At 41.8% G+C, this 20,391-nt stretch overlaps 1 protein-coding gene across 6 annotated transcripts in view; it reads left to right on the top strand.

Moving 5' to 3' along the window:
• Positions 1–628: 628 nt before the first annotated feature.
• LOC144312042 (zinc finger protein 248-like) overlaps positions 629–20,391 on the top strand; it is a 31,109-nt gene continuing 11,346 nt past the window's right edge. Inside the window, exons 1-5 of one of the 6 annotated variants that reach the window (XM_077894345.1) lie at positions 1,190–1,733; positions 2,561–2,662; positions 2,759–2,800; positions 13,533–13,659; positions 13,947–14,042. In XM_077894345.1, the coding sequence (XP_077750471.1) occupies positions 2,786–2,800; positions 13,533–13,659; positions 13,947–14,042 (238 nt within the window). In that variant the 5' untranslated portion in view covers positions 1,190–1,733; positions 2,561–2,662; positions 2,759–2,785. Of the gene's footprint in view, positions 737–1,189; positions 1,734–2,560; positions 2,663–2,758; positions 2,801–5,380; positions 5,567–13,532; positions 13,660–13,946; positions 14,043–20,391 lie in introns of those variants that run through there. The other 5 variants (XM_077894346.1, XM_077894347.1, XM_077894349.1 and 2 more) reach the window with 5 other exon arrangements.

Raw genomic sequence — 20,391 nt, 5'->3', positions numbered from 1 at the left:
AAAACTGACGGAATGTGAATAAACCCTGTAATCTAGTCAACAGAATCGCACCCGAGTTACCTTACTGGTTGACAAAAGTACCGCAGTTCTCTAGCATGTCAACATCGGGCAACTGTCGGGGAAGCCTGTGTAGGCCGTATACGGGGGTGGGGGGGGGCGTGCTTTCCTCAGGTCTGGTGTACCAACAGTCCCTTACAGAAGAACGGCTTTTCGTCTTGTGTGATACCGAATGGCTAGCTTGCGGCGTCCGCCACTCGGGAACGGGCCTGCTGATCGCAGACACCGCGTACTCCAGGACACTCCTGCACAGCCCCCTCCTAGGGGCCGGCTGAGGCGAGGCGCGCGCCTAGGTGCAAGGACAGAATCCCGGCTCCAGGAAGCAGGAGCCAAGCTGGCAGGGGCTCCCCAGCCCTCTGCTCAGGATGGGCACGGAGCACACCGGGGAAGGGAATCTTGAGGAAGGCGCTGAACGCCCTGTCCTCCCGCCCCTAATCCGCGCTGAGGTCCTGCTAGGGGCTGGCGTCCCACGGCTCCGGAGCGAGGCATCCCTCCCCGCGCGCGGCACGTCCCCAGCGCCCGCGGCCAGGAGCAGATCCCGCTACCCGCCGCCGCGCCGCTCGGGTCCCTCTGCGCATGTGCATCCCCGCCTTCTCCTGCCGGCTCGCCTTTCCCCGGCTCCAGCCCCTCGTGGGAAACCTGCCCTGGCTTCCGGGTCCACGCGGCGAGGGAGCTGCGGGTGAGGCCCAGGGGGTGGGGGCGCGGGCCGCGAGGGCCCCGCGTGGCTCGGGGGTCCGACGGGGGGGCGGTGCCGGGTGGCGGGTGGGAGCCCGCGGAGCCCGGAGGGACCCCGGCGTCTGCGGCGCCTGCGGAGTTGAAGGGACGGCGGGCGGGGCCGTCTCGGACTAGAAGACCGGAGTCCCGCGTGGGAACGAGGGCGCTCGGGCTCGCAGGGCCCGCGGAGTCCAGCCCCAGCGACCAGCGGGCTGCGTCGTCGTGCGGCCGCGGGTGGAGAGTGCGCGTGTGTGACGTGTGCGCGCCGGGCCCACGGAGAGGGGGTGGGCCGCGGGGCGGCGCGAGTGCGCGTGCACGATATGCGTGCGCGCCTGACGTTGTGACGTGCGTCCCTGCGTCCCTGCGTCCCTGCGTCCCTGCGTCCCTGCGTCCCTGCGTCCCTGCGTCCCTGGTGAGCCGGGCTTGCTTCCTCGGAGGGGTGCGGTTGCGGGCCGCCTGGAGCCGGCCGGGCCGGGCGTCTGGTGGGGTGAACCGCTCTGGCCGAATGGTCACGCCAGACTCGGCGTCCTCATCTGTGAAGTGTGGACGTCAGTCGTCCCTGCCGCACGGCGTCGTTCTGAGCACTCCCGTTTTGTCAGCTGCTGTTGCATTGATCTGTTACCTCCGTGATTCAGGAGGCTGGGGCTACCAGTCTCTAGGGCCCTCGCTTCTCAATTCCCTCATTGTGCAGTGGAGGAGGGGAGAGGCTGGACTAGGCAGTCCCCACGGCCCTCGGCCCTCTCCTGGCCCTGGCATTCCCCAGCCCCCAGTGGTCATGTATTAGGTATTCATTTGTTATTTGTTATGTATGAGCATGACGGTATCCTGAAGCCATCGAAGGCTGAGTGACGGTGGAAGGTCTGGGACAAATTTAAGAAGAGCGCGGTGAGCCGGAGCTGAGAGGGGAGGACAGACAGGCCACACAGGAGATGGCACCTCTTCGGAGAGTTCGTGAGGGCATGGTGAGGGCATGGTCGGGAATGAAAGGCTTACCAGCCAGCGCCCAGGAAGCTCCGTCATCACTCCTCGGGGAGCACCCCCGACTCCCCTCATTTTCCGTTCACTATTTCCAGAAGCAAACTGCCCTCAAACAGCGCCCTGTTGTTGATGGCATCTAGAAAGATGCTGAGGGTCCCGCTCTCCTGGCCTGATAGACGCACAGGATGGTAGTGCAGGCAAGTCTTTTTGGAGGTCATCTGTTCTGACCTTAATTGAAAAACGGGGGGAAACAGTTGAGTTTGAGAAGGTGACAAAGTGAGACGGTGCAGTTTGTTAGGGGCAGAACCTAACAGGTTAGGTTAGAGGCCAAGTCTGCAGATTCCCAGGCCACTGCCCATCTTGTCACTGTTAAGTCAAAGATAGTTTCTCTTCTTTTCCTTTTTTAGGACTTTATTTACTTATTCAGGAGAGACACAGAAACACAGGCAGAGGGAAAAGCAGGCTCCCCGTGGGGAACCGGATGTGGGACTCCATCCCAGGACCCTGGGATCACAGCCTGAGCCTCCCAGGTGCCCCTCAAAGATAGTTTCTTACTAAGTTGTAAGCAGGTTAGAACAATTTTTTATCTTGCCTTGAACACTCCCATCTCTTTTTTTCCAGAGGTTTCTTCGATTCTCTGACCTCAAGGGATTAATGGTATTAGAAGGAAAACAGATTAACAATGTGGCTTGGGTTTTTGATTTTTTTCCCTACCACATCAGTTCTGACAAATCCATAGTGTTTCCTCCTTTTAGGTTACTGTAAAATGTTAAACTCATCTTCTCATGTTTTTAATTTTTCTGTGTCACAGAACCTAAATTGGTAATAAATCAATAAGAAACAAATGTTTACATTCACTCAGTGAAAAGTATCATGTCTAAGCTCAACATATATCGGAGCCACACATGGACACGTAAGTATCTTGTATGTGATGCTGTGAAGGCAGGTAAATCCAGGAACCGCAAGGCAGGCCAAGTGTCTCCTAACTTCTTCCTTCCTTCTTCCTCAGCTCTCCCTCCTCCACTAAGAGTGGAAAATGAACAGATCTCAGGTAAGCTTTTTGTTTGTTTATTCCTGCTTTGCTTTAAGATGGGTTTTCTAAAGTTTGTATGGATTCATGTTTTTAAAAAGGAAAAGAAGGAATAGGCAAGAATTACTTTAAGGGAAAAATGTTGAGAGTAGCAAATCAAAGAGCATCTGGCAGAATTAAATGCAGGACTCTTAAATTTACAGAGTTGTGCAAGTTGTAAAATTTTCTCTGATCTTTTTAATAACAAAATTGCCTGTGATCATTTCTGATAGACACAGCAGCGTGCAAAGACATGTGGATGCTTTTCAGGGGACCAAACAATGAGATTTGAGTAGACAGCTCTCTCAGGGTCCTGTTTGATCCAAGAATAAAACTTTGAAGATCTGGCAGAATGGTGGGGACTGCACGTCTTCCAAGTAACTCTCCATAGTATTTGTGTCAGCTTCTTTGTAGTCCTAGCTTGAGTGGCAGAGTTCTGGCTTTGATCACTGTGTTTCTTTCTTTTTTCTTTTAAGATTTTATTTATTTTCATTAGAGATATGGAGAAAGGCAGAGACATAGGAAGAGGCTCCCTGCAGGGATCCCACTGTGGGACTCAATCCTGGGACCCTGGGATCACGCCCTGAAGCAGAAGGCTCAACCACTGAGCCACCCAGGTGTTCCTGGTCTCTGCATTTGTCTTTTACATTTCAACCACGGGAACACATTCTTGTTCCTTAACCACCACCGCTCACCTGAATCAGTTCTAGAAAAGGCCACCAACTTGTCATCAAATCCAATTTTTGTTTTGGTCTTACTTAACTGTCCTGAGGCATAATCCTCGGTCTCTGTTGTCTCTGACACCCCCATCCTAGCTCTCCTAGCTTTCTGTTCCTCACAATGGTGTCTTTCCCTTTTGCCCCAGACTTTGCCTCTCCTTGGGTTTATTGCTGATCCATCCTTGGCTCACTGCTTTTTTTTTTTTTTTTTTTTTTTTTCCAGTCTGTCTTTTTTTCCTGATTGGCTTTGTCTCTCTCTCTCCTTTTTTTTTTTTTTTTTTTTTTTTTTTTAATAAAATACTTCTGGGAGCACCTGGGTGCCTCAGTGGTTGAGCGTCTGCCTTCAGCTCAGGTCATGATTCTGGAGTCCCAGGATCAAGGCCTGCATCGGGCTCCTCATGGGGAGCCTGCTTCTCCCTCTGCTTGTGTCTCTGCCTCTCTCTCTCTCTCTCTGTGAGTCTCTCATGAATGAATAAATAAAATCTTTAAAATAAAATCCTTCTGAATTAGTAATATGTTAACATGGTTAAAGATTAAGTCACATTCCCTCCAGGAAGGGTGACATTTATTTCTCATCTACACTGAGACATTTTCACTGAGAATGAAAGAGGTTCTCTACAGTTCTGATGAGATGATGAGACAGCTGGCATATATTGCGACAGTCCCTGACAAACCTGAGTGGATGGTCACCCTCCTGTAGATGTCAGCCTTTCTTGTTTGTCCTCCCAGTGTTTCTTTATTCAGTTAAAATGTATCCTTATATGCCTTCTACTTTTATTTAGAAGGGAACCCATCATACTCAGGGCTCTTCAAACTTAGGTGCTCCCGTACATCACTGGTATCCTGTTAAATGCAGATTTTGATTTAGTGGATCTGTGGGACCCTGGGTTTTACAGTTCTAAAAACCTAGGTGAAGCTGACTCTGCTGCCCAGGGAACCACACTTTGAGTAGCGAGTCTAAACACTATCTTCCATTCTTTCTTTGCTTTTATTCTCTTTTTTCAGCCTGTCCCAGGCATCTTTCTGTAAACAGAACGTGGATTGCTTCTTTCTTTCTTATAACTGCATAGTAATTCAAGCATGGATGTTCCATAGTTTTTAAAACTGATAACCAGTTCTGATATTAGTTCTGAACTATTTCAAACCTTTTGCTACTACAAACCACATTCTAACGAATGACCTTGTACATATAAGTGTTATTTGTCAGGTAAATTCCCAGAAGTGTGATGCCAGGCCAAAGGGTGAATACAATTGATAAATGTGATCAGTTGGGATTATGGTATCATTTTATATTCCCATTGATACTGCATGAGTGTGTGTCCACAGCTGAGTCTCCCATAGGACACGTGGTTCAACTTTTGGAACTTTGGCAACTGATAGATAAAAAGTGGTATTTTATAAAGTTTGTATCTGTAATTTTTTAAACTATGAGTGAGGTTGAATATTTTTTCACATATCTGAAAGATGTATTTACGTTTCTGTGAACCATTTGTTCATATCTTTTGCCCATTTTGCCCTTGGGTTTCTGGCTGCTGCTCCTCCTCCTCCTCCTCTTCTCCTTCTCCTCTTCTCCTTCTCCTTCTTCTTCTTCTTGCTCCTTCCTCCTTTTCTTTCTTCTTTCTTCTTCCTCCTCCCTCCTTCTTCTTCCTCCTTCTTTCTCTTCTTATTTAGCTCTTTATATATTAGGGATACTAATACTTGCCTATTATATGGTTGCAAACTATTATGGTATATAATTTGTCTTTTGATAATTGATCTGTGTGTGTCCCCCCCCCCCCCCTTGCAGGTATTCTGTTCCAGGATACCACATTTCACTTAGTCGTTTCCTTAGGCTCCCCTTGGCTATGACAGTTCAGACTTTTCTTGTTTATGATAACGTTGGCAGTTTTGAGGAGTATATTCAGGTGTTTTGTAGAATGTCCCTCAATTGGGAATTGTCTGCTGCTGTTTTTGTGATTCGACTGAGGTTATGGGTTTCTTGGAGGAAGAACACAGAGATATAATGTCATTTGGTCACATCATATCAAGGGTGAGTGCTTTCAACATGATTCATTACAGTGATATATTACTGTTGATCACTTGGCTGAAGTAATGTGGTCACAAGTAGCAGTAAAGCTACTCTTTGTTTTGTCTGTTCTTTTTGTGTGTTTTTTTTTTTAAAGATTTATTTATTTATTTATTTATTCATTCATTCATTTATTCATGAGAGAAAGAGAGGGAGGCAAAGACATAGGCAAAGGGAGAAGCAGGCTCCTTGCAAGAAACCCAATGTGGGACTTGATCCTGGATCCCGGGATCATGCCCTGAGCCGAAGGCAGATAGTCAACCGCTGAGCCACCCAGGCGTCCCAATTTAGTCTGTTTTCATACTGTACTCTTGGGAAGGAATTGAGAACTTAAACTCTACCTCCTTCATGCTGGAGTAGCTACATAAATTATCAGGAATTCTGTTTAGGAGATTTTTCTATTCTCTTCTACTTACTAATTCATTTATTTATATCAATATGAATTCATGGCTAGTTATTTTACATTTTACATTTGGTTATGGTACAATGCTACCTTGTTCATTTGTTGCTCAGGTTGGTTATTAAAAAGCATCTTCTAGGGGCACCTCGGTGGCTCAGTCGGCTGAGCATCTGACTCTTTATTTCAGCTCAGGTCATGATCTCAGGGTCCTGAGATTGGGCCCCATGTCAGGCTCTTTGCTGAAGGTAGAGGCTGCTTGAGATTCTCTCCGTTTCTCCCTCTGCTCCTCCCCCTGCTCATGTGTGTGCTCTCTCTCTCTCTCTAAATCAATAAATTTTTTTAAAAAGCATTTTTTGTTGGTTTCTGTCTTTTGACATCTGCCATTATTTTTTGAATATTTCTTACTTCCTACTAGTAGATTTTCCAGATTCATCTTACGTATTTCTTGCTCTAGAATTAGGCTTCTTTTTTTTTCTCCTAAATAGCTCTGGTTCTTTTTTTTTTTTTTTTTTTAAGATTATTTATTTATTTATTTATTCATGACAGAGAGAGAGAGAGAGAGAGAGAGAGAGGCAGAGACACAAGCAGAAGGAGAAGCAGGCTCCATGCAGGGAGCCCGACGTGGGACTCAATCCTGGGTCTCCTGTTCTGGTTCTTTTCATTGGAGCATAGTGTTGAAACCAAGATTAGGGGACTAGGTGTGTCTTTTGCTCCTGGTGTGTCATTGCTTGCAGGCCCTCTCAGTTAACTGAACAAGGAAATATATGCATATATTCAATCATGTATATACTTATATGTACATATAAGTATTTCAATATTAACCATCTATATATTAAGCTAAATATTAGTTTATACTCTTATCTCTTGTTGTAATCATTACCACATGGAACATTCTAACCTCCTCTCCTTGCTTGTGTGTAATCTCATGCTCTAACATTGAGAATCTGCCTATCATCACCTGGATTTCATTTATTTGATTGTTCAATTCCAGCATACATGCACATGATTTCAGAGTTGTTAACTCATGGACTCTTTATTCTTCCAGCTTGGGGTCATTATGAATTAAGGGGCAGAAATTTTCATGTGTAGGTTTTTAAGCAGATGTAAGTTTTCAGGCACATAGGGTATGAAATTGCTGGGTGGTTATGTATGTATGTATGTTTAGCTTTGCAAGAAACCGCCAAACTATTTTTACAAAAGTCCAGTATCAGTTTGCATTCCTACCAACTACAAATCAGAATCCTTGTTCTGATTCTGGAACTGAAATTGTCATTATCTTAGATTTAACTATTCTAATAAATATGTTGTCTCGTTTTTGTTTTAATTTGCATTTTCCCACTAACAGGTGATGTTGAGCATCTGTTCATGTTCATATCCTTATATCTTTGGTGACCTGTTTGTTCAGATCTCTTGCCCAATTTTCAGCTTTTTTTTTCAATAGCTTTAAGAGTTCTTTTGTGGGGCCCTGGGTGGCTCAGCAGTTGAGCATCTGCTCAGGGCATGATCCTGGGGCCCTGGGACTGAGTTCCATATCAGGCTCCCTGCAGGAACCTGCTTCTCCCTCTGGCTGTCTTTGAATAAAATTTTTTTTAAAAATGTTTTTTTGTATTTTTTTGGATGTAAATCCTTTATTAGATACATGTATTGCAAATGTCTTTTCTCAGTCTCTGCCTTGTCCTTTCATTTTCTTAGAAATGTGTTTTGCAGAGCAAAAGATTTTATTTTTAATAATATTCATTCCCGCCATGGAATAATATACTTTATTGTATCTAAAAATTCATCACTAAGTCCAGGGTCACAGGGATTTTTCTCCTATATTCTGTGTTCTGTATTTTCCCCTAGAAGGTTTATAGTTTGCATTTTACACTTAGATCTCTGCTTCACTTTTAGTTAATATTTGTGTAAGGCCTGTTTCTAGGTTAATTTGTTTTACATGAACATCTAATTGCTTAAGCACCATGGTTGAAAGACCATCTTTTCTCCTTTTGTTGCCTTTGTTGAATTTATCTTGGTAGATCTATTCCTGGACCCTCTATTCTGTTCTTTTGATCTGTGTGTCTCTTTCAGCACTAATATGCTGTCTTGATTATTTGTAGCTTTATTGTAAATCTCAAGATCAGGTAATGTGAATTCTCATTTTTCTCCCATGTGTTGGCTATTCTAGATCTTTTCTTTTCTATATAAACTTCAGAATCATTTTGTCAATATCTGCAAAATAGCTGGGGGGTGGTTATTTATATTGCATTAAATTTATAGATTAAGTTGGAGAGAATTGACATTTTAGCCATATTGAGTCTTCCTATTGATGAATATGGACTGTCTCTATTTATTTAGATCTTTGATTTCTTCCATCACTTGTCTTTTTTCTGCATATACATACTGTGTTAGATTTTACACTTGAGTACCTTTTTTTGAGGTGCTTTCGTAAATGATATTTTTTTCAGTTGAAAATTTGGAATTCCAGTTCTTTATTCAGACATAGGAAAACAGTTAACTTTTTTATATCATCACTTTGTATCATGTGATATTGCAATATTTCCTTATTACTTCCAGTAGATTTTTTTCTTTCTTTTTGTAGATTCCTTGAGATTTTCTACATAGACAACAATATTGACTTCAAATAAATGGAGTTTTGTTTTTCCTTTTCAGTGATACTCACTTTTTTGATCTCCTCCTCCCTCCCACCTACCCTCTGGCAATCATCAGTTCTCTATATTTAGCAGTCTCTTTTTTTCATCTCTTTTTTACTTTTTTTTCCTTAAATTCTACATATGAGTGAAATCATATGATATTTGTCTTTCTTTCTTAGTCTGACTTATTTCACTTGGTATTATACCCTCTAGATCCATTCATGTATTGCAAATGTCAAGATTTTGTTCTTTTTTTCTGGCTGAGTAATATTCCACTGTGTATATCTATATACCACATCTTCGTTATCCATTTATCTTATCGATGGACTTTTGAGTTGCTTCCATATCTTGCCTACTGTAAATAGTGCTGCAAAATAACATCTTTTCTTTTCTTTTTTTTTTTTTTTTTTTTTTATTTATTTATGACAGTCAGAGAGAGAGAGAGAGAGGCAGAGACACAGGCAGAGGGAGAAGCAGGCTCATGCACTGGGAGCCTGACGTGGGATTCGATCCCGGGTCTCCAGGATCGCGCCCTGGGCCAAAGGCAGGCGCCAAACCGCTGCGCCACCCAGGGATCCCCAAAATAACATCTTTTCGATCAGTGTTTCCATTGTCATTGGGTAAATACCCAGTAGTGGAATTACTGGATTATAAGATGGTTCTGTTTTAGTTTTTTGAGGAAGCTCCATACTGTTTTCCATAATGGCTGCATCAGTTTTCATCCCTACCATCAGTACACAAGGATTCCTTCTTATTCACATTATCACCAACTCTTGGAATTTCTCTTTTTGATTTTAACCATTTTGACTGGTGTGAGGTATTATCTTGTGGTTTTGATTCAAGTTTCCCTAATGATTAGTGATACTGAGCATCTCTTCATGTGTCTCTTGATCATCTGTATATCTTCTTTGGAAAAATGTTTATTGAGATCCTTTGCCCAGTTTTTAATCAGCTTATTTGGGGTTTTTTTGGTGTTGAGTTGTAGAAATTATATATTTTGGATATCAAATCCTTTTTTTTTTTTAAGTTTTTATTTATTTATGATAGTCACACACAGAGAGAGAGAGAGAGAGAGAGAGGCAGAGACACAGGCAGAGGGAGAAGCAGGCTCCATGCAGGAAGCCTGATGTGGGACTCAACCCCGGGTCTCCAGGATCACACCCCGGGCTGCAGGCGGCGCTAAACTGCTGCGCCACCGGGGCTGCCCTGGATATCAAATCCTTAATGGATATATCATTTGCACATATCTTCTCCCATTAGTAGGTTGTCTTTCTGTTTTATTGATGGTTACCTTTGCTTTTTGTTTTGGTGTAGTCCCAATAATTTATTTTTGCTTTTGTTTCCCTTGTCTGAGGACACATACCTAGAAAAAGTTGTTATGGTCATTGTCAAAGAAGTTACTACCTGTGTTCTAATCTAGGATTTTTATGATTTCAGGTCTCACATGTAGGTCTTTAATCTATTTTGAGTGTTTTTTTCTGTATGGTGTAAGAAAATGGTCCAGTTCCATTGTTTTGCATGTAGCTGTCCAGTTTTCCCAGCACCATTTGTTGAAGAAACTGTCTTTTTCCCATTGGATATTTGTCCTCCTTTGTTGAAGATTAACTGACCATATAACTGAACTGGGTTTATTTCTGGGCTCTCTACTGTTCTACTTTGAATAACCAGAACAATCTTTAGAAAGAAAAACAAATCTAGATTTGTTTCTTTTTTTTTTTAATTTTTTTAAAGGATTTTATTTATTTGACAGAGAGCAAGCAAGCACAAGTGGGGGGAGGAGTAGAGGGAGAGGGAGAAGCAGACTCCCCACTGAGCAGGGAGCCTGACATGGGGCTCCATCCCACGACCCTGGGGTCATGACCTGAACCAGAAGCATATGCTTAACTGACTGAGCCACCCAGGTGCCCCAAATCTAGATTTGTTTCACAAGTTGATCACAATCCCAGATTTCCAGATATACTGCAAAGCTATAGTAATCAAAACATTATGGTACTAGCACAAAAGTAGACACGTAGGTAAATGAAACAGGGTAAAGAGCCAAATCATATATGTTTTATTTCTGGTTTTGGGTTTGGTTTGGTTTGGTTTTGGTCTTACTGCACTAGCTAGGACTTCTAATACATATTTGAATGAGAGTACTTAGATAAAACATCCTTGCCCTATCCCTTCCCTTAGTGGAAAAGTATCCAGTCTCTTAACATTAAATATGATGTTAACTGTAAGGTTTTTGTAGATGGTCTGTATCAAGCTGAAAAAGTTTCCCCTTTGCTGAGAATTTTCATCATGAATGGGTGTTAGATTTTGTCAGATGCTTTTTCTTCATCAATTGATTTGATCATGTAATTTTTCTTCTTTGACTTATTGATCTGTTGGATTGTAATGATTGGATTTTTTTTAACATTGGCCCAGCCTTCCATACCTAGAATAAATTCCACTTGGTTATGGTTTATAATTCGTTTTATACATTGTCAGATTTGATTTTCCAATATTTGAGAATTTTTGTTTCTATATTAATGAGAGATATTAGCCTTTAGTTTCCCATGTCTTTATCTAGTTTTGGTATCAGGGTAATGCCGATCTTATAATATCAATTTGGAAGTGCTCTTTACTGGAGGAGATTGTGGAGAATTGGTATTTTTTCCTTAAATGTTTAGTAGAATTTACCAGTGACACCGTTTGAGCTTGGCACTTTCTGTTTGGGAGTGATTTGATTACTTATTCTTTTTTTTTTTTTTTAACAGATATAGATCTGTTCGGGTTTTCTATTTCTCTTTGCGTGAATTGGTAACTGTGTCTTTTAAGGAATTTGTCCATTTCTTCTAAGTTAATTTTTCAAGAATAGAATTGTTTGTAGTAGTCTCATATTAATGTTCTTAGGATCAGTAGTGTTGACCCATCATTTCTGAGATTCACAATTTTTTTCTTTTCTCTTTGTTCTTGGTTAAGTTTTCTGCAAGTTTATTAATTTATTGATCTTTCCAAAAAAGCAGCTATTGGTTTTGATTTTCTTTTTTTCATGTTTCAATTTTGTTGATTTATTCTAATGTTTATTTTGTTTGCTTTGGGCTTAATTTGCTTTTCTTCTATAGTATACTAAGATGCAAACATAGGTTACTGATTTAAAATTTTTCTTTTTTAATATATACACTTGATGCTATAAGTTTCCCTCTATGTATTGCTTTCAGTGTATCTCACAAATTTTGATATGTGATATTTTTATTTCATGTGTTATATTTAAAAATTTCTTTTGAGATCTCTTTAAATATAGATTATTTATAAGTATATTGTTTAATTTTCAAGTGTTTGAGGGATTTTCCAACTATCTCTTGTTTATTGATTTATATTTAATTCCATTGTAGTCGGAGAACGTATTTTATATGATAGCTGTTGTTTTAAATTTGTTAAGGTATGTTTTCTGGCCAAGGCTATGGTCTCTCTTGGTAAATGTTACATATGAGCTAGAATAGAATGATAAAATATGGGTTTTATTTTTGGATGGAGTATTCTGTAACTGTCAATTTGATCATGTTGATGGATAGTACAGTTCAGGTCATCCGTATACTTACTGATTTTCTGCCTCCTTGATCTCTCAGTATTGACAGAGGGGTGTTGAAGTCTCCCAACTATGATTATAAATTTGTGTATTTCTCCTGTCAGTTCTATCAGTTTTGGGCTATGTATTTTGGTACCCTTTTGTTAGATGCATATATTCTTTTGATACTCTTGTTAGATTTATATATGTTTTCTCTAATAGGATTTTGAACCCGTTTAATGAGTTAATTCCAGTGTTATATTTTTCAGCTCTAGAACACCCATTTTATCTATGTACATATGTGTATATGTATGTGCCTGTATTCACATCTATCAGGAGTCCCCAAGACCATCCCCAGGTTCAGTGACTTACTAGGGTATTCAGCACGTACTTCTACTTATGGCTATGACTTGTTTACAGTGCAAGGATATAAAGCGGAATCAACCAGGGGAAAGGGCACACAGAGAAAGATGAGAGGAAGCCAGGAGCAAACTTCTCAGAGTTTTCTACCAAATCTAGTGATGAGATAGACAACAAACATGAAATGTTTGCCTGGGAATCTCAGTAGATACTCGGTGCTCAGAGTTTTTAATAGAAGCTGATCACATTGGTACTCTCTGCTTGGCACAGAAACTTCTGGATTTAGAAGGAATATACATGTGTTGAATAAGCCGTATTACTTACACAAACAGTTTAGACTCAGTGAACGATTTCTTCTAAGGGAATTTAAGTTTCCAGAAGCCAGCCAGCAGACACGCTTATAGCAGCAGACCTTTCAAAGGATAGCAATCTCAGGTTTGCTCTCATAATTCTTTGCTGCACAGTACACATACTATATATCCATTGTACTTTTCCTTCTTATTTTGTTCAGATTTTCCTCTGTTTTATTGAGCATATTAATAATAATCCATTTTAAAATTCTTGCTTATTAATTCCAATGTCTGGATCCCCTTCTGATCTGTTTTGTCTCTTTATTTTTTCTATCATATAACTGATGATATTAAAGAACTAATTTTTTCTTGGTCTCCTTTCCTTCCCAGTCTACTGTATGCATACTGCTAGATCCTGCAATGTATAATTTAATAAATGTTAATGAATATGTCTCCTCATCAGATCATAAGCACTTTGAGAAAAGGAATGGTGTGTTTGTTTTCATCAGTAGTATTTGCAGCGAAGGGAACAGTTCAGGGCTTTAGTGGAAACTCAGTTTGTACAAGATATTTCTTTCATCCTATATAGTAAGTAGCACAAAAGAAGGCATCCTGTGTGTCAATTCTTAGCAAATTCTAAAGAGATAAGCTCTTTTAAATTTCTTCTACATTATTTAGTTCTGACAGCTTCATATAGAAAAGGAATATACTATTACAGGAACAAGTGTCATTCAAAGATGTATGTGTGGACTTCACTCAGGAAGAGTGGTATCTACTGGATCCTGCTCAGAAGATACTATACAGAGATGTGATTCTAGAAAATTATAGCCACTTTGTCTCAGTAGGTAAGAATTTCATTTCCTTGTAACTACCAGTAGCGTGCATTTTTAGTTGTTGAAACATAGGAACTGCCTGTGGAATTTTGATTGAAGCTTGATTTTCAAGGCACTGAGGTGGCCAGTCCCTCTGGCCACCATAAAGAGTGCTATGTTCTTAATCTCCATAGGGGTTGGTTCATTTGGGCATCTCTCTTGGGCAGTCTCTGAAGCTATACCTTTCTTCTCCATCATTTTCTAAGAGTCCCTGAAGCCAGGCTATTTAGCCATCATCTTGTATTATCTTTTCTTAACAGGATATTGCATTACTAAGCCAGAAGTGGTCTTCAAGATTGAGCAAGGAGAAGAGCCCTGGATATTAGAGGCAGGATTCCCAAGCCACTGCCACCAAGGTGAGTTAGTACACAGACATATGCCAGAAGGGAATAAGATCTTAGGCCATTGGTTTGGGGTTTCTCACTTGTGAAATATTCTTCAGAAATTTTTTTCCTTTTTTTTTTTTTTTTATTGGACTTCAATTTGCCAACATATAGCATAACACCCAGTGCTCACCCCATCAAGTGCCCCCCTCAGTGCCCGTCACCCAGTCACTCCCACCGCCCGCCCACCTCCCCTTCCACCACCCTTTGTTCGTTTCCCAGAGTTAGGAGTCTCTCATGTTTTGTCTCCCTTTCTGATATTTCCCACTCATTTTTTCTCCTTTCCCCTTTATTCCCTTTCACTATTTTTTATATTCCCCAAATGAATGAGAGCATATAATGTTTGTCCTTCTCCGATTGACTTATTTCACTCAGCATAATACCCTCCAGTTCCATCCACATAGAAGCAAATGGTGGGTATCTGTCGTTTCTAGTGGCTGAGTAATATTCCATTGTATACATAAACCACATCTTCTTTATCCATTCATCTTTCGATGGACACCGAGGCTCCTTCCACAGTTTGGCTATTGTGGACATTGCTGCTATAAACATCAGGGTACAGGTGTCCCGGCGTTTCACTGCATCTGTATCTTTGGGGTAAATCCCCAGCAGTGCAATTGCTGGGTCGTAGGGCAGATCTATTTTTAACTCTTTGAGGAACCTCCACACAGTATTCCAGAGTGGCTGCACCAGTTCACATTCCCACCAACAGTGCAACAGGGTTCCCCTTCCTCCACATCCTTCCAGCATTTGTGGTTTCCTGCCTTGTAAATTTTCCCCATTCTCACTGGTGTGAGGTGGTATCTCATTGCAGTTTTGATTTGTATTTCCCTGATGGCAAGTGATGCAGAGCATTTTCTCATGTGCATGTTGGCCATGTTGATGTCTTCCTCTGTGAGATTTCTCTTCATGTCTTTTGCCCATTTCATGATTGGATTGTTTGTTTCTTTGATGTTGAGTTTAAGAAGTTCTTTATAGATCTTGGATACTAGCCCTTTGTCTGATAGGTAACTTGCAAATATCTTCTCCCATTGTGTAGGTTGTCTTTTAGTTTTGTTGACTGTTTCTTTTGCTGTGCAGAAGCTTTTTATCTTGGTTAAGTTCCGATAGTTCATTTTTCCTTTTGTTTCCCTTACGTTCATGGATGTATCTAGCAAGAAGTTACCATGGCCAAGTTCAGCAAGGGTGTTGCCTGTGTTCTCCTCTAGGATTTTGATGGAATCTTGTCTCACATTTAGATCTTTCATCCATATTGAGTTTATCTTTGTGTATGGTGTAAGAGAATGTTCCAGTTTCATTCTTCTACATGTGGATGTCCAATTTTCCCAGCACCATTTATTGAAGATACTGTTTTTTTTCCAGTGGATAGTCTTTCCTGCTTTGTTGAATATTAGTTGACCATAGAGTTGAGGGCCCATTTCTGTTTTTTCTGTTCTGTTTCATTGATCTATGTGTCTGTTTTTGTGCTAGTACCACACTGTCTTGATGATCACAGCTTTGTAGGACAACTTGAAATCCGGCATTGTGATGCCCCCAGCTCTGGTTTTCTTTTTCAATATTCCCCTGGCTATTCGAGGTCTTTCCTGATTCTACACAAATCTTTTTTAATCTTTTTTTTTTAATTTTTATTTATTTATGATAGTCACAGAGAGAGAGAGAGAGAGAGAGAGAGAGAGAGGCAGAGACACAGGCAGAGGGAGAAGCAGGCTCCATGCACCGGGACCCCGACGTGGGACTGGATCCCGGGTCTCCAGGATCGCACCCTGGGCCAAAGGCAGGCGCCAAACCGCTGCACCACCCAGGGATCCCTGATTCCACACAAATCTTAAGATTATTTGTTCCAACTCTCTGAAGAAAGTCCATGGTATTTTGATAGGGATTGCATTGAACGTGTAAATTGCCCTGGGTAGCATTGACATTTTCACAATATTCATTCTTCCAATCCATGAGCATGGAATATTTTTCCATCACTTTGTGTCTTACTCAATTTCTTTCAGAAATGTTCTGTAGATGTTAGGGTATAGATCCTTTACCTCTTTGGTTAGATTTATTCCTAGGTATGCTGTATTTTGTCAAATGCTTTCTCTGCATCTATTGAGAGGATCATATGGTTCTTGTTTTTTCTCTTGCTGATATGATGAATCACATTGATTGCTTTATGAGTGTTGAACCAGCCTTGCATCCTGGAGATAAATCCCACTTGGTCATGGTGAATAATCTTCTTAATGTGTTGTTAGATCCTATTGGCTAGTATCTTGTTGAGAATTTTTGCATCCATGTTCATCAGGGATATTGGTCTATAATTCTCCTTTTTGGTGGGGTCTTTTTCTGGTTTTGGAATTAAGGTGATACTGGCTCATAGAATGAGTTTGGAAGTATTCCATCTCTTTCTATCTTTCCGAACAGCTTTAGTAGAATAGGTATGGTTTCTTCTTTAAACGTTTGATAAAATTCCCCTGGGAAGCCATCTGGCCCTGGACTTTTGTGTCTTGGGAGGTTTTTGATGACTGCTTCAATTTCCTCCCTGGTTATTGGCCTGTTCAGATTTTCTATTTCTTCCTGTTCCAGTTTTGGTAGTTTGTGGTTTTCCAGAAATGCGTCCATTTCTTCTAGATTGCCTAATTTATTGGTGTATAGCTGCTCATAATATGTTTTTAAAATCGTTTGTGTTTCCTTGGTGTTGGTGGTGATCTCTTCTTTCTCATTCATGATTTTATTAATTTGAGTCTTTTCTCTCTTCTTTTTAATAAGGTTGGCTAATGGTTTATCTATCTTATTAATTCTTTCAAAGAACCAACTCCTTGTTTTGTTAATCTGTTCCACAGTTCTTCTGGTCTCTGTTTCATTGAGTTCTGCTCGAATCTTTATTAACTTTTTTCTTCTGCTGGGTGTAGGATCTATTTGCTGTTTTTTTCTCCAGCTCCTTTAGGTGCAAGGTTAGCTTTTGTATTTGAGTTCTTTCTAGTTTTTGGATGGATGCTTGTATTGCAATGTATTTCCCTCTCAGGACTGCTTTTGCTGTATCTCAAAGATTTTGAACTGTTGTATCTTCATTCTCATTAGTTTCCATGAATCTTCTTTAATTCTTCTCTTCCTGGTTGACCCTTTCATCTTTCAGCAGGATGGTCCTTGACCTCCATGTGTTTGAAATCCTTCCAGAGTTGTTCTTGTGATTTAGTTCTAATTTCAAAGCATTATGGTCTGAAAATATGCAGGGGACAATCCCAATCCTTTGGTTTTTGGTTAAGACCTGATTTGTGACCCAGTATGTGGTCTATTCTGGAGAATGTTCCATGTGCACTTGAGAAGAATGTGTATTCAGTTGAGTTTGGATATAAAGTTCTGTAAATATCTGTGAAATCCATCTGGTCCAGTGTATCATTTAAAGCCCTTGTTTCTTTGGAGATTTTGTGCTTAGAAAACCTGTCGATTGTAGAAAGCACTACATTCAGGTCACCAAGTATATGTATATTATTATCTAAGTATGTCTTAACTTTGGTTATTAATTGATTGATATATTTGGCAGCTCCCACATTCGGGGCATAAATATTGATGATTGCTAAGTCCTCTTGTTGGATAGATCCTTTAAGTATGATATAGTGTCCGTCTTCATCTCTTACTACAGTCTTTGGGATAAACTTTTGTTTATCTGGTATAAGGATGGCTACCCCTGCTTTCTTTTGAGGACCATTTGAATGGTAAATGGTTCTCCAACCTTTTATTTTCAGGCTGTAGGTGTCCTTCTGCCTAAAATGAGTCTTGTAGACAGCAAATAGATTGGTCTTGCTTTTTTATCCAGTCTGAAACCCTGCACCTTTTGATGGGGTCATTAACCCCATTCATGTTCAGAGTTACTATTGAAAGATATGTATTTAGTGTTATCATGATACCTATTCCGTCCCTGTTTTTGTGGATTGTTCCCCTGGACTTCCTCTATTACAGAATCCCCCTTAGTATTTCTTGCAAAGCTGGCTTCGTGGTCACATATTCTTTCAGTTTCTCCCTATCTTGGAAGCTTTTTATCTCTCCTCCTATTCTGAATGAGAGCCTTGCTGGATAGAGTATTCTTAGCTGCATGTTCTTCTCATTAGGACTATATATTTCCTGCCAGCCTTTTCTGGCCTTCCTGGGCTCTGTGGAGAGAGGTCTGCTGTTAACCTAATACTTCTCCCCATAATGTTTAGGGATTTCTTGTCTCTTGCTGCTTTAAGGATCTTCTCTTTATCTTTGGAATTTGCAAGTTTCACTATTAAATGTCGAGGTGTTGAGCGGTTTTTATTGATTTTAGGGGGGATCTCTTTGTTTCCTGGATCTGAATGCCTGTTTCCCTCCCCAAATTAGGGAAGTTCTCAGCTATGATTTGTTCAAATACATATTCTGGCCCTCTGGCCCTTTCGGCGCCCTCGGGAACCCCAATTAAACGTAGATTTTTCCTTCTGAGGCTGTCATTTATTTCCCTTAACCTATCCTCATGATCTTTTAATTGTTTTTCTCTTTTTTCCTGTTTCCCTTCTTGCCATCAACTTGTCTTCTATGTCACTCATCCTTCTACCTCATTAACCCTCATCGTTAGGACCTCTAGTTTGGATTGCATCTCGGGATCCCTGGGTGGCGCAGCAGTTTAGCGCCTGCCTTTGGCCCAGGGCGTGATCCTGGAGACCCGGGATCGAGTCCCACGTTGGGCTCCCGGTGCATGGAGCCTGCTTCTCCCTCTGCCTATGTCTCTGCCTCTCTCTCTCTCTCTCTCTCTCTGTGTGACTATCATAAATAAATAAAAATTAAAAAAATAAAATATGGATTGCATCTCATTTAATTGATTTTTAATATGGCCTGATTTGATTAGATCTAAATTCTGCAGTCATGAAGTCTCTTGAATCCTTTTTTCTAGAGCCACCAGTAGCTTTATAATAGTGCTTCTGAATTGGCTTTCTGACATTGAATTGTAATCCTAATTTTGTAACTCTGTGGGAGAGAGGATTGTTTCTGATTCTTTCTTTTGAGGTTATTTTTTCCTTCTAGTCATTTTGCTCAGTGCAGAGTGGCCAAAAACAAGTTTACCGGGAAAAGGAGAAAAAGAGAAGAGAAAAAAGAAAAGAGAAAAAAAAGAAAGAAAAAAAGAAAAGAAAAAAATGGGGGGAAGCAAACAAAACAAAAAACAAGGGGGAGTATCGTCTGATTCTATATACTGTAAATCCCTCGACTTCCCCTGGAACTTTCCAGTGCTGCTTGGTCAACAACTTGCTTTTCCCCTGTCCGTGTAGCTGGTCTTCTGGGGGGAGGGGCTTGCTGTTCTGATTCTCACATGTGAGCACCTGGGGGAGCTGCTCAGCCCCCTGCCTGGTGCATGGCTCAGTGGGATTTGTTTATCCTGTTTATCCTGTGAGGCCACTGTGAGGCTCAGTGGGAGTTGTTTATCCTGTGAGGACCCAGGAGGAACAATAACAGTGGCGGTAGCCAGCTCTCCAGCGCTAGAGTCAGCTCGTGGAGTAACTACAGCAGCTCCCAGTCCGCAGGGTCTGGATGCTCCGGGGGCGGGGCCCTGATCTGCTCAGCTCAGGCCGCCCAGCGGCAGGAGTGTCCCGGCCATCCTCTGCACTGCTGGCCTCTGCCTGTCCCAAGGGGAGTGCCAGATCCTGGGCTGTGTCCCCCGGCGCCTCGGGCTCCAAGGCCTGCGCTGCTGGAATCCTGCCCCCGGGCCGCATAGCCCCCTCCACGCGGAGCCGCTTCCAAGCTGCTCCCAGCCCAGCTGGGAGCGCGCTGCTGCCCTTAGGGAGCTCGGCCCCGGGGTGTGTGGCGCGCTCTCCCCCCCCGGGTCGGAGGTGCAGGTCCTCTGTTAGTGCCCCTGGGAGCCTGAGGGCATCCCCGTCCCTCCTGGGATCCTGCTCCAACTCCCTGCAAGCGCCTTTCCATCTGGGAAGATTGGTGAAGCCCCTGATTCTCCTGGACGGGCCTTTCCTGTCCTGGGGGCACTCGCCCCTCGGACTTAGCCTGGCTCTTCGCGGGGCCCCTCCCCCTTGGATGCTTTTTCTTTTTCTTTTTTTTTTATTTTTTCCATCTTCCTACCTTGATAGAAGCACGAACTCTTCTCACTGTAGCATTCCAGCTGGTCTCTCTTTAAATCTCAGGCAGAATTTGTAGGTTTTCAGGATGATTTGAAAGTTATCTAGGTAATTTGATGTGGACAGGTGACTTGGGGACCCTACTCTTCCGCCATCTTGCCCCCTCCTCCAGAAATTTCTTTTTTTAGTCTTAGACCTTTGAAAGTGACTAAGGACAGTTGGCCCAGATCCCTCCATTACCTTAATCACACTTCTCCACGTGT

This window comes from Canis aureus, chromosome 4, assembly GCF_053574225.1.
Source record: "Canis aureus isolate CA01 chromosome 4, VMU_Caureus_v.1.0, whole genome shotgun sequence".
NCBI classification, from domain to species: domain Eukaryota; kingdom Metazoa; phylum Chordata; class Mammalia; order Carnivora; family Canidae; genus Canis; species Canis aureus.
The sequence above is the reverse complement of the archived record's forward strand: the minus strand, read 5'-3'. Positions and strand labels throughout refer to the sequence as shown.